Genomic DNA, 13,163 nt, shown 5'->3' with positions numbered 1-13,163 from the left:
TTTGCTCTTCTCCCTGCTTAAGCTTGTCTTTGAGAACTTTATACACATGGTTAACATTCAAATTAACTCTTTTCATGTCATTTCGAAGATCTGTAAATCTTTTTTGTTAACAGGTTACTGGTTTGTAGATTAAGTCCAATCTCTGGGATCCAACTGTGTTTGAAGTTTGTTATAGCTGTAGGTGCTAAATTCCTTCAAATTCTTTGCTTTCCTTGGGACTTTATTATTAATGTTTGTTTTTTTTGTCTTTGAGACATGATATCATGTATATCAGACAAGATTTGAACTTATCATATAACCAGGGATAACTCTGAAGTTCTGATTCTCCTGTCTCTACATCCTTAGTGCTTGAATTACAGGTCAACAGCATGTGTGACTATTTTGGGCAATGATGAGGATAAAACTCAAGGTTTTCCCCCCTCAATAAGCAAATAAATACTCTGCCAATTGAAACAAATCCCTAGTACTGTCTCCTAACTTGCATGCTGTATTCACTTCCTGCCTTGTCCCAACTTTTCTTATGCTTCCACTAGGAAGACCTGATACTGGCTTTTGTCCTATCTGATTTTCTTTAGTCTATGCTGCACTTTAAATCATTTTAGTGACATAACTTTCAGGGTATACACAAACTGAACATGCACTTACTTTAAAGAATAACTATAAAATTAAATATAAGAGAAAATCTGAAACTCAGTTTAAATCATACTTTTCAGATTTCCTGATGATGCTTAAGTCACCTTTAAGATTCATAAAACTTTGTAAATCAAAAAGTAGCAACTGGTTAAAGAGATATTTTGTGTGAAGGTACAGAAACACCATATGTCAAGTCTACCCAATCAGCTAATACTGGAGCAGATAAAGTGTTAGTCATGATGATTCATCACTGAGGTCAGTCTCAGGCACCAAATTTTGTAAACTTTTCTTTTTAAATTGCCAAAATATGTAGGCATATTAAAGAGTTCCACAATAACTCAGAATGGAGTAAAATAAATTTTTTTGGGGATCAGCTCACTGTAGTGGTAGTAACTCCAAGTCCTCTGTGTGCACTGGCAACTGGGAACCGAATTCATCAGAAAAATAAGAGACTGCACATGCTTCTTTTTATCTGCACTTATAATACCTGAGAACATACACAAAATGGGTTGGTATCTAAGACTATTGGTGGAGAAGTTCCTACATGCCCCTCTGTATGCTGTGAATATGTTTTATTACCATTGGTTATTAAAAAACTGCTCTGGCCTATGGCAGAGAAGAATATAGAAAGGCAGGAAATCAAAGCAGAGATAGAGGAGGGAAGAAGACAGAGTCAGGAAGATGCCTTGTAGCTGCCAAAGGAGAAAGACATCAAACCTTACTGGTAAACTGTGAGCCTTATGGTAAAATATAAAATAATAAAAAATGGGTTAATTTAAGATGTAAGAGCCAGATAGAGATATACCTAAGCCATCAACCACACAGTGTTGTAATTAATATAATTTTGTGTAATTATTCAGGTCTGGGTGGCCATAAAATGAAAGAATAGTCTCTACTTACAATTGCTAGTAATCATCATACATCATCAGAGAAATATTGTCTAGGAATACCAACAGACTGAATGATCTTTAACTGACTATGCAATAGCAATGATCTGAAGTGTTTGAGAGTATGTAGTGTTCTGATGTACTAGAAATTATACTGTAAGTCTTACAATTCCTACTTCACTCATTATAAATATAGCAATAAGATGCTATCTCATGGGTATGGAATCTCTTGGATACCTAGGTCTTTTGATATTTCCTCTGGAGAGTTAGGAAGGACAATGTTACATGAAGTATGGAGTTATATTTTGTTCACAAATAAAGTGAACTTTTATATTGTATGCAATGCAATGATAATGTCACCTACATTTTTAAATACTGCCAAGCACTGTTTAATGTCAGAACATACAAAAAATAGCAATGGGCATTCTTTTACACTCAACATTTTTTATGCAGTTTACAAATTCTACACATATAAAAATCCTACCGCTATTGACATTTTCAAGAAAAGTTCCTTAATGGTCCTTGAAAATTTGAATTTAGAATACAACTCCCTTCCACTATTGAGGAACTGGGTCAGATATGGGCTGGAAGGGCTAAGGAAGAAAGCTTAGTAAGACATTCAAAATTCATTCAATGTAACATCGTTCTTTCTGTTACAGCACTGAAAGTGAGTTGCAAACCTTGTAGGCAGCAGTCTTCCCAAAATTAACACTACTATATATATTGGAACCAAGAAGGAATGTGTAAAGCCAATGGTACTCCAGGGGCACTCAGTGAATAAGACCAGCCTAAGCTACTTACCTTCTTACCTCTAGCTGATGTGCTCTGGAAAAGTGGCATCACATTGTGTTTTTGAACTTCAGCTCAGAGAAGATTCAAGACTTTGAGACTGGAGTCTGAAACAACTATTTTTCTAATTGATTAACTTATAACTAGAGTTTACATGTATTCTGTGGAATTTTGATATATAGAATAGGCCTCTGTAATTGACACATATCTAGAGACTGATGCATGATAGAAACTCTTCATGAACACATTTGAGATTTTGTCAAAGGTAAAGTTGAAGATTTAAAAATGTGTGTCAATTATAGTTCCAATAGTGAGAGATGATTATGTGATATTATTTGCTGTTGATTTCTGACCATTATCTGTGACTAAACAAAAGGCAGTTGGCTCAGGGAAAGAGAAGAGGCAGAAGAAAAGCAAGTGACAGATGAAAGAAGTTAACATTTTAAAGGTTAGCAAGATATGATTGTCAGATGAAGAAAAAAGGAGTAGGAGGAGGAAGAAAGAGGAGAGTAAGGGGTGAAAGAGTTGGGGGAGTGGGGGGAGGAGAAAGAAAGGATAGAAAGAAGGGGGAAGAGGAGTGGGAGGAAGAGGAGGACAGGGAAAAATGGGGAGAAGAAATCTGATCAGGATGACCTCTTGCTTTTCCTTATTTTCTTATTTCTAGTCATTTTGTGATCTAAGTACCACTCTGCTGTTAGAGCCTATCCCTAATATTGGCACATATCAAAAATAATTAAAAGGAGGAAAGAACAAAAATCAGAAGATATTGCATGTCCTTTATTTGTATTTTGGAGGTAGCAAGAACTCAGTAAGCATTTAGTGATTGGCTAGACTTGGAGATCATTCTCAGCATCAAACAACAGCCAGATATTCTAATGCCTAAATAATAGGACAATTCACATTTTCATTGAATGTTAGATATTCTAGCCAGTTCTTGCTCAAACATTTATTTTAATAACTCATCATATGGATACCAAAATTAGATCAATTTGTTTAACATTTTTTTTTTAGTAACTTGGAAACAAACATAGCTAGTTTGTTTGTATGTTACAAAAATAGTAGAGTAGTTGCTTTGGGACTGTGTCCTGTGGCATGTATTCACTAAATATTGTCTTGGATGTCAGCTCTAAGCTTATATAAACCACTACATTCTTCATAAAGATACTTTCCCCAGCAAAAATAGTCTCCATGGTCTTAATTGTGACAAAGGGGTGAAAACCCCAGCAAATTTACATCATTAATTTCTTATGAAAATGGCACAAAAATTGGTATTTAGAATCAGTTGTGTTTTATTTGCTGTTTAAAAAGAATGGATATTGTCATTATCGCTCCACTCTTAAGCATTTTTTTCAAACCATGTAGCATCAAACAACCCTAGACATTTTTTTTTATTGTTTTTCTTGCAAGTTTGTGTGGCTATAGTTCCTCATAAAGGGAACTTTCGCATTACTTGACTGTGTGATCAGGATATACAATTCAGTTTGGTTTCTCCAGAATTGAGAAACTTTCTTTAGTGACATGCATTTTTAGAAGGGGAAATAATCATTAAGAAACTAACAATAAAGGCTCAGTTAATATTTAACCACCAAGTTTGAGAAACAGGCTCAGCAAATGTGTATCTAGATAGTGTTACATTCAAATGACAAAGACTGCTGTATCATAAGAAGAAAATTACCAAAGGAAATCATGGATCATCTCACCACCAGACAGTTAGCATTATATGAATTTTAATTTTGATGTCCAATCTTGCTGCCAAATATTCATTTTAATTAATACCCTCAATGAGTGAGCAGAAAGATAGAAGAAAACCCAAAGTCTAATTACATCACATTGTTTAAGTCACTTATGCTTTCTGGGTGTCTTTTCACTTGTAATTAGACAATAAATAAATTGTTTGTATTGACATTGGTAATACTAATGTTCCATGATTTCTTCAAAGCAAATTCAACCCAATGGAATTCTAACTCTATTGCAATATAAGGTTAGAGAAATACTGGAAATTAATAATACATTCTCAGTAACCTTACAAATAATAAAGAATTCTCTTTAACTTTATTTTGAAAACCACAAGCTCATAAGCGATGAAAGAAGTTAACATTTTAAAGGTTAGCAAGATATGATTGTCAGAATTCTGGTTAATTACAAAGTTACATTCATCACATGACAAAAATGAACGGAAATAACTATTACAGTGCTAGGAAAGCCAAATAAATTATGGGTAAAGCTATTGAATTAGTTCAAAATTTCATTCATGCAGAGTTGTGGTAAAAAATAATATATCAGATATTTTACCCTTTTTAAAGTAATGGAGCAAAATTTAAAGTTGTGTGACTATGTTATCCTCTTTGTATCAATGTCACTTGTGAATTTCTTAGAATTATAAGAACTCAATAATAATAGATAGGTGTATCTCTTAATGATTGAAATATGTATAAAATGATAAATTAAGAAAAACAAATTCTTCAACTATGTACTTTTAGTGAAGGGCAAAAACCACACACACTAACTTAAAAACAACTGAAGTTCTTAATTTTATTATTGCCTTATAACATTTTATGCTTAAAAACTCATATTTACTCTCCATGTACAGTGTTTTTCTTTGCATTTTATTCAAAAGTTGAGTTTCAACTAATTTTTAAAGTCCAGATATCCCTAGACTATTTATTTGGAATAGATTATAACTAAGAATAAGACATGGTAACTCATGTTTTCCAATTGAAGTAAATTTTGGTGGTGTTTTATCTCTTAATCATGGATCAATGTCCTATTAATTAATTTTAACAAAATTTTCATAATCATTATATTTGATCAACAACAAAAATGCTATCTCTTTATAACAACAAATCAACAGTAGATTTTAGAAAGTATATACAAATTATTTAAAGATTTACAAGAAGCAGAAATATAATATACAATTTAGTATATTTTTGAGGTCCAAAGGGATAAATATTTTATAACAAATGATTCTTTAAAATGATAAGTGCCCACGGAAAACAGAGAGAGTGGGTCAAAAGTCAAAAGTCAATAGTGTATCTGTGAATTTGAGTATGTGTGTTGGTTGGAGTGCAGAGAAGGAACAAAGGAGTCATGGTCTTTTGTCCCCTGCAGTGGAGATGACACTGACTGGCCTTCACGTTCAGGAAAACAGATTTGCTGGTGTGTGGTTCATATTCTGCCTCTTATAGCTAAAATAACAGTATCTAAGAAATAGCAAAAAGCAAACTACATCATATAGCTCATCTCTAGTGTGTTCTGTTTCTCCCATCTAGCCATTAATCTACTTCTCTCTATATATACTTTTTGTCCATATTAAGCATTGTTTATTGAGCTATGCAATAGATTTATGGATATGGATTTGACTGATCATATTTGTATCATAATTTGTATCTCATGATTATCATTTTCAGTTCTGATATATGTTTAATATGAAAGTACTAATATCACTGTGTTGTTTGCTTTGCCATCTTGTTAGGTTATGAAGTAAGTGATCTTTAATAAGTATAAATTTCTCAAGATGGTTCTTTTGAGAGTGATTCTGCAGTACCTTAAAATTAAATCATTTTTTTCTTGGAATTTGCGTTTATAAAATTCAAATACTTGATTCTTTTGAGATTATAGATACCTTAAGTGACTTCAGTGATAGAATTTCATCCACCGTACCACTGCTGACAGCTCGGTAGCTTACTCTAGTGATAAATATTCTGTCTACAGAGAGAGTTGATTTTATGTGCTCTATCTAAAACCATCCTGAGAGAGACAGATATTTAAGTTATTTGTATTATCCACTAAAATTTGTTCAGAAAGTGATAACATTTTTTAAATAAATTATTTTTCCGACAATCAGCATGAACACTTCAGATTAGTGATGTTGGCCAAGAAAATTAAATAATTTAAAATTAAAACTTATTGTATATGTGAAATTACTACAGGGGATATTTCTATACAAGTGAATTTTTCCTTTACAAATATTTACAAGATCATACTACATTAAGCTTGGGGACAGTATCTGAAACTATTTTTTCTTTTTTATTTAAATTTCATATAATTTAAATAATTACCTACTTAAGTGCATAACACTTGATGGATATTAAAAATTCTATTCTCTCAATTTTTTGAGAATGGAAATTGTGAGGTTTCCATGAAAGAAGGTAGCCCTAATGCCATCAGCTATCTAACACAATTGTGACAAACGTCATTGACAATGGAACCAAAATGTCCTCTGGAGGGATAAGGAACTCCAAACTAATGATCACGGTTACCATAGAGCTGCTAGTGGTGTAAAAACAATATGACAAAAAGTAATCAAAGAACAACAAAAAGTCTCCTTAACTTTTACTTTGCTTATTATTTGAGGTAATAAAGTACTTGATGACAATCTATAAATGGAAAGCTTATAGCAATCAATGCAGTGAATTACACACAAAGAAACTTTCTGCATATCCTTGGTGATGAGTCCAAGAGGAAGAAAAATGTAAAAAGGAAAGGCAAGCACTCCAGCATACAAAGGCTTAAGTATTCTGAGGCCACATGTTATTCTCCAGTTTCCAACACGTTCTGCTGAGAGATGGGTGGAGCCAGGGAACAGTCACGGTTTGAAACAGGAGAAAAGCATTCCCAGCTGTCTATTGCCTCTGAACAAATTACAACACCCACAGGTTTCAGTTTTCTTCCAGGGGAACATAAAGCAAATCCTTCACTCTGTATGACCTTTAAATTGCTGCTACTGCTTAAGCCTATAAAAAAAAAAATGCCTGGTTTCTTTCTCAAGATTCTTGCAAAAACTTGTTCAACTATTAAGCCTTTTTCTTTGAGAATGATTGCAGAAAAGTTTCAAGGTTTATATTGTTGAGTAAGAAAATGTGGCTTGTGGTAAATACACACACACAAAGGATCTTTCTAATCCATTTACAGAGTATGCAGATATGGTGATAATGTGTTTCTCATCACACGCTAAGCAACCAGCCATTCTCACTGATAACACAACAATATGGTGAAATTCCCAAGAGATTGCTTTCAGAGTGCAATTCCTGCATTGCTAAAACTGTAGCTTACATAGCTTCTTTTGTGTTAATTTTTTTTTCACAAACTGAAAGCTGAAGTTGGTACTGTGCTTTCTATGCTTATGTCAAGACATAATGTGACTGTATATTTTTAAGTTGCGCATAATACTAGATGAATAGCAAGCAGTGTAGAAAGCAAAATCCATACCACAAAGTATGAAGTTAGAATCTTGGAAAAGTAGGGTTCAAGAATTATGCAGGTTGTGACAGTGGATTCTTTATCATTTTGCTCAAATTATCCTACTGATTGATCATTTCCCTTTGACTTTATTTCTTCCATGGGGAATTTTAATAAATTTCATAGCCTATGAATACATTATAAATTTCATAGGCTTGAAATTAATTTGTATAGTATATCATTTTAAAAATATGAGTACATACTCAAATGACACTTTTCTGGGTCTATTTTTTGAGAAGATGATCGTCCAAAGATTATGTAACTAATAATTATAAAAAATAAGTTGTCATTGCACTATTTTGATAGACACATTAATAGATTTGAAGCAGTCATTAACATTATATTTGTACTTTATAAGACATGAAAAATTAAAGGCCTAAACCTCAGGACCACTGAATGAATATTGCCCATTTATAGTGGTGTGTTAGAATAGTCAAGACTGGACTACAATTTTTTACAATAGTGTAGTTTCCTTAGCTTGTTTTCACTGTGGCACTATTGGCTAATTTGTAAGTGGTTCCAGTAATCAAAGAAACAAATTATTCATGCTTTCTTCAAAGCAATATTTTGTGAGATCTTGGTCAAAGAATGAGGGTTAGACATTGATCTTTGTGATGTATTTTTAATATCCACTACAAGGATATCACATGCAATAAATAGGATTGTAAAGTCTACAGCTAACAGTGTGAAGGTACTGGTTACCCCACTGCTTCTATGTCAGATGAGAGATATGAATGGCTGGTCATTTTATAAGGAGGATGAATTATTTTCAAACAAAATATCCCAGTGAAGTCAAAAGAACTACACACTGGTACTAGTAGTCTAGATACTAGAACAAGGAAAGGTTTAGTCCTAATAAATATGCTTCTCTTCTTTGCACATGCTCTATCAAACAACATATTACCTAATATATGAAACAATGGTTTAATTCTGAACCAGCAAAGGCTCACTCTAGATATATATATTTTATATTTTATTAATTTCAAATTATGGCAGTGGCCAGAAGCTACTGATTCAAAACTATTTCCAACTGGTCTAAGTATATTATTACTGAGTGCCTATATTTTCTTCAGTCACTTGGTGAAAAATGTGGTTTTGTACAAACCCCCATGCCACCAGAATTGTAAAAATAGTGGACCAAGGTTGTTTACTCTGCATATTTAACACAATGATAAGTATGTGTTACAGGTTGTATGTATATTATCAGAAGAAAAACACTAGGGTAGAAAAACCAGCTCTCATAAAATATTTAAGTGAAACATGTATACCTTCAGGTTTGGTTTGCTTCTAGAAGAGACTTTATCATGCCTGTCAGCCTTCCTCTTCACTGGTCTCTAACAACTTGGTATAGGTATAGTAACCTTATCACTCTGTATAAATCTGAGTGGAAGCCCAACTGAGTCATACTCAAAAGGGGCCAAAAGATTTCTTTGGTGCATAGCAGTCTCTCCCTCACAATAAGAAAGTCACAAGTACATTTAGGGTATAATACAATTTCTGAAGGGAGAATAGTTTGCAAAGTATAGAGGCTTCTTCAATCAAGAACCTACAGGCTCTGGTGGGCTAAGATATGCCCATAGCCATTCTAGTAACTGTGGTGGAATGGTTTTATGAGGCTCCAGGAGACTGTCAAAAATATCTTTCCATCTTTGGTTTTTATAGGTTCATCTGTTTGTCTCTTTTATTACAATGAACACTGCCTCATGTTAAGAATATTAGGGTACTATAAATTCTCTTGCTGCTTTCTTAGCAGTTTTGACTTAGCTAAAGTTTTAAATGTACTCAGAGGATTATGCTAGAATAAAGCTCCTAAAAATGTATCATGAAATATTTTTACAGTATTATTCTCAATATGATGAGATTATGTTAAAGCCTAAGAAGGTACCTCTCTCACACACTTTTTTGTGACTTTATTTTCAGAAAAAAATGATCTAAACTTATACATGATTTTTGGTTCCTTCTCATTGATACTCATTGTTAGTAACCAAATGGTGAAGCTACTTTATGTGGGTACTTGTCACCCACCAGAGAAACACAAGAGCAGACTCGTAATTAGCAGAATCCCACCGGACTTGCTATCTGTGCTTCTGGCACATTGATAAAGCTGAGATGTGAATCAAGGCCCCTCAGGACCTTCCCCCATAAGTCCCTTGAAGAAACTCGTGGTCTCTAAGCAACAGCTCAACTCAGTGAGCCAGGGCAAGGCTTGCTCCAATGGCCACACTAGGAACTGTGCTCTTAGAGTCTCAGCTCAGAGTTGCTCTGGTATATTTACTAATGGCATGTCTATAAAAGATGCCGTCTGTTAAAGAAACTTAGAGGCATGAACCCTGAAATGTTGGATTCCAGGGAAGGCTGCCTTCTCTCTCCTCAGAAGGACTCAGTCATGTGCTCTTCTGCTGTGTCAGCAAAATTAACAGTGTAGAGTTTGGGTAATTTTCTTTTTATCCCTGAAGGCTTACGATAATTATTTTTCATGGCAACATTAACTCTTATGATTAGTCTCTTTATAAGGTTTTCATACCTATCTGAGTGATTTGGGGAGCGTAGGTAGTTGCAGTAAGTGCACATTTATCAAGAAGGAATGCATAACCACTTTACTCAGTAGACTCAGTAGTAATTCACTGAAAGGAGTTGTCAATCTGCTCACAAGCTATGGATCAGGGTGAATGAAATGTATTTTTTTGTTTGTTTTTTGAGATAGGGTTTCTCTGTAGCTTTGGAGCCCATCCTGGATCTAGCACTTGTAGACCAGGCTGGCCTGGAACTCACAGAGATTTGCCTGCCTTTGCCTCCCAAGTGAAGGGATTAAAGGCATGTGCCACTACTGCCTGGCTCAGGATGAATGAAATCTTAAGAGGGATCAGCAAAAAGGTACCCTTTTAGTAGATTAAGTTCGGTAGAACATTTTGCTATCAAAGAAAAAGTCAGGTTTTCCTCTTTCTTGACCTTGACCTTCTGTTCAGGAATCTGATCTGTATTCCCTGACAGATATCTGGTTTAGGCACCTGACACCAGGTGAGTCAGACAGAGTAATTTATATTTTCACTCACTAAATTATGGTCAAAATATGTCTATGTTGACCTGAACTAGCCAAACTTTCTCTCTTTGAGAGGAATTTTCCATTTCCCTCCAAACTTGGACATTCTCATGTTGTAGAACTGAAAAAAAATTGCAAGCCAAACATTTTCTCTTTCCATCCCAACCAATCGAGCTCAGGGCAAGAAAAATTCAAGCCATGCAAGTTCTGATTCCATAGCAAATGCCAAGCCCCTGATGACCCATGCAAAAATTCCTCTGTGAAACTTAAAACATCTACTTTCATGTATCATTTGTTCTTTTAACTGCAAGATAGCTGAGTTCATTTTCAGTGTAGCTTTGTGTCTTTCTCAAACATTTTGGAGTTGGAGATTACACCAATTTCTCAAGTAGCTCAGGTGGAAGAAACAGTCAATGACAAGGCAACATCAACCAGACAGAGAGCATAACAGACACGCAGGACAGCTGGGCTGGTAACCTTGTTTCCAAAATGCTTCCTTCTTGTGTTTCTGCTCATAATCCTCATAGGATCAGAGTGGGCTACAGAGATACTGTTGTTAACAGGGGGCCCTTTTCATTTTCTAACAGCACTAATTTAAAAACAGCTATTCAACATAATTTTAATGTGACAAATTAGTTTTCAATAATTTAAGTGAGCATATCCTGTCACCCTTAGCACATTTGATATATCCTAATCTGTAGATGAATATAGTAATATCCTACATACACAGACACACAGACACATAGACATACAGACACCCCCCCCCACATACCCACACACACACTCGAGCTACAGGGTCCTTCTTAATAGAATATTCTAATTTAACAGCCTCTTAATTGTCACTGGGCTTCTTTACATGGAGAGTTATGATGCCAGAGTAACGATTACATGATTTGTTTCTGTCAAAACTGAAAAAGCCACAGAGATTAGAGTGGGTTATTATTGTGTTTAAAGACAGGCCCTGTGTCGAAACGGAGGCAAACAGTCTTAAGGACAAATGTTGGTGACCCCAACCGGGCACAAACTAGAGTGGGCAAATTTCCCAGTGCCAAGGCTTCTGCTACTGTCAGACACAAAGAATTTTTCTTATTGAAATGATTGTTCATATTATTGGAATTTTCTGTAAAACATAGATTTCCCCCATAGAAATTCAATAAATAAAGGACTTAACCACTGAATCAAGGAAGCAGAACTCCAGTTTTTAACCTTTCAGTTGGGACTAGGCCCTACCAATGTTAATTTGTACCGCAATTGATCTTCCAGGATACACAGGGTGAAATGACCCCATGGAAGTTCCAGGGCAGACTGTTTTGCTGGTCAGTGGTGGCCTCTGTATGTCACTGAATCAGGCTGGAGCTATAGCTGAATCCATAGCTGCTGGACCGAGACAATGGTGGCTGAGCCTCTTCACTCTGTTCTGCAGCATAACTTGGAAATGTCTGTGCCCTGGACATCTTTGATGAGCCAAACCCATGACCTGGAGAGGAGGAAAGGAAAGCTGTTCTAAGAAACACATCAGAATAAGGAAATGGTATCTGTAGAAAACAGTACAAACAAATCTAACCGAAGACTTCAAACCTACATCAAGCTTATAAGAAGAATGGCAAGAATCTAGGCTTTGGTATCCAGAGTCTTTTTTTTTTTTAACTCAGTACTGGGAATTAAATATAGGGCCTCTCATATGCTAGTCAAAGTATTTAACCTAGCTCTCTTTTTTACTTTATGGTACTGAGTAAGCTGCCAAGGCAGATCATGATCCTCCTCCTTCAGCCTCCGAATTAGCTTTAATTACACTCTGTGCCACCATGTCAGGCTTTATTTTCTTGATCTTGATGAGATAAGAAAATATCCAGGAATCAGTATTTTTCCCAACTACATCTTTCCTAGAATTATGGACATCCAGAGAGCTAGGCTAATATAAACATTCCTTTCTTCAACCTTTGAAATGAGAGCAGAAATCCTTTCCCTAGAAAGGTACTTCTGACAGAAAGCCTGTTCTTTTTTTTACTTTTCCTTATATCTTATGTTCAATTTTTAAAAATGGAAAAAGGAAGGAAGGAAGAAAGAAAGAAAGAAAGAAAGAAAGAAAGAAAGAAAGAAAGAAAGAAAACTAATGGAATGCTTTCTTTAAAGCATCTGGGAACAGACACTTTGGATTTTACCCTCATCAGTAATAACCAATTACCAAAATGATTTTACAGTAATAGATTAGGGATTCTAGTTTCTCCCAGGAACTTAGTGAGTCCCTTTAACTGATGAATATCTTGGTTTACCAAGGTAATCTGCTTCGATGCTAGCAAAAGTGACTAAAAAGTTGATTCTTACACAAAATATACCCTAAGAAAATCCTGCACATAAATTTGGCTGCTTAGCTGATACCTTGTGATAAAAAATTTTCTAATACCAATCGAAGCAAAAGTGATTGCTTAAAATGTGCCAGAATGTTCACAATGTGCAAAGAGAAAGACACACACACACGCACACGCGCACAAGCACGCATGCACACACACGCACACGCGCATGCACACACACGCACACGCGCACGCACACTCACACACGTACGCGCACGCACACAC

The 13,163-nt window shown here is 35.1% G+C and overlaps 1 protein-coding gene across 1 annotated transcript in view; it reads right to left on the bottom strand.

Annotated features, from left to right (window-relative positions):
- Positions 1-3,068: 3,068 nt before the first annotated feature.
- The window catches only part of Dok6 (docking protein 6), a 313,007-nt gene continuing 302,912 nt past the window's right edge, over positions 3,069-13,163 (bottom strand). The window contains exon 8 of the mRNA XM_026783400.1: positions 3,069-12,064. Within this exon, the coding sequence (XP_026639201.1) occupies positions 11,925-12,064 (140 nt within the window). The 3' untranslated portion in view covers positions 3,069-11,924. The remainder of the gene's footprint in view (positions 12,065-13,163) is intronic.

Source organism: Microtus ochrogaster, chromosome 18, assembly GCF_000317375.1.
Source record: "Microtus ochrogaster isolate Prairie Vole_2 chromosome 18, MicOch1.0, whole genome shotgun sequence".
Taxonomy (NCBI): domain Eukaryota; kingdom Metazoa; phylum Chordata; class Mammalia; order Rodentia; family Cricetidae; genus Microtus; species Microtus ochrogaster.
The sequence above is the reverse complement of the archived record's forward strand: the minus strand, read 5'-3'. Positions and strand labels throughout refer to the sequence as shown.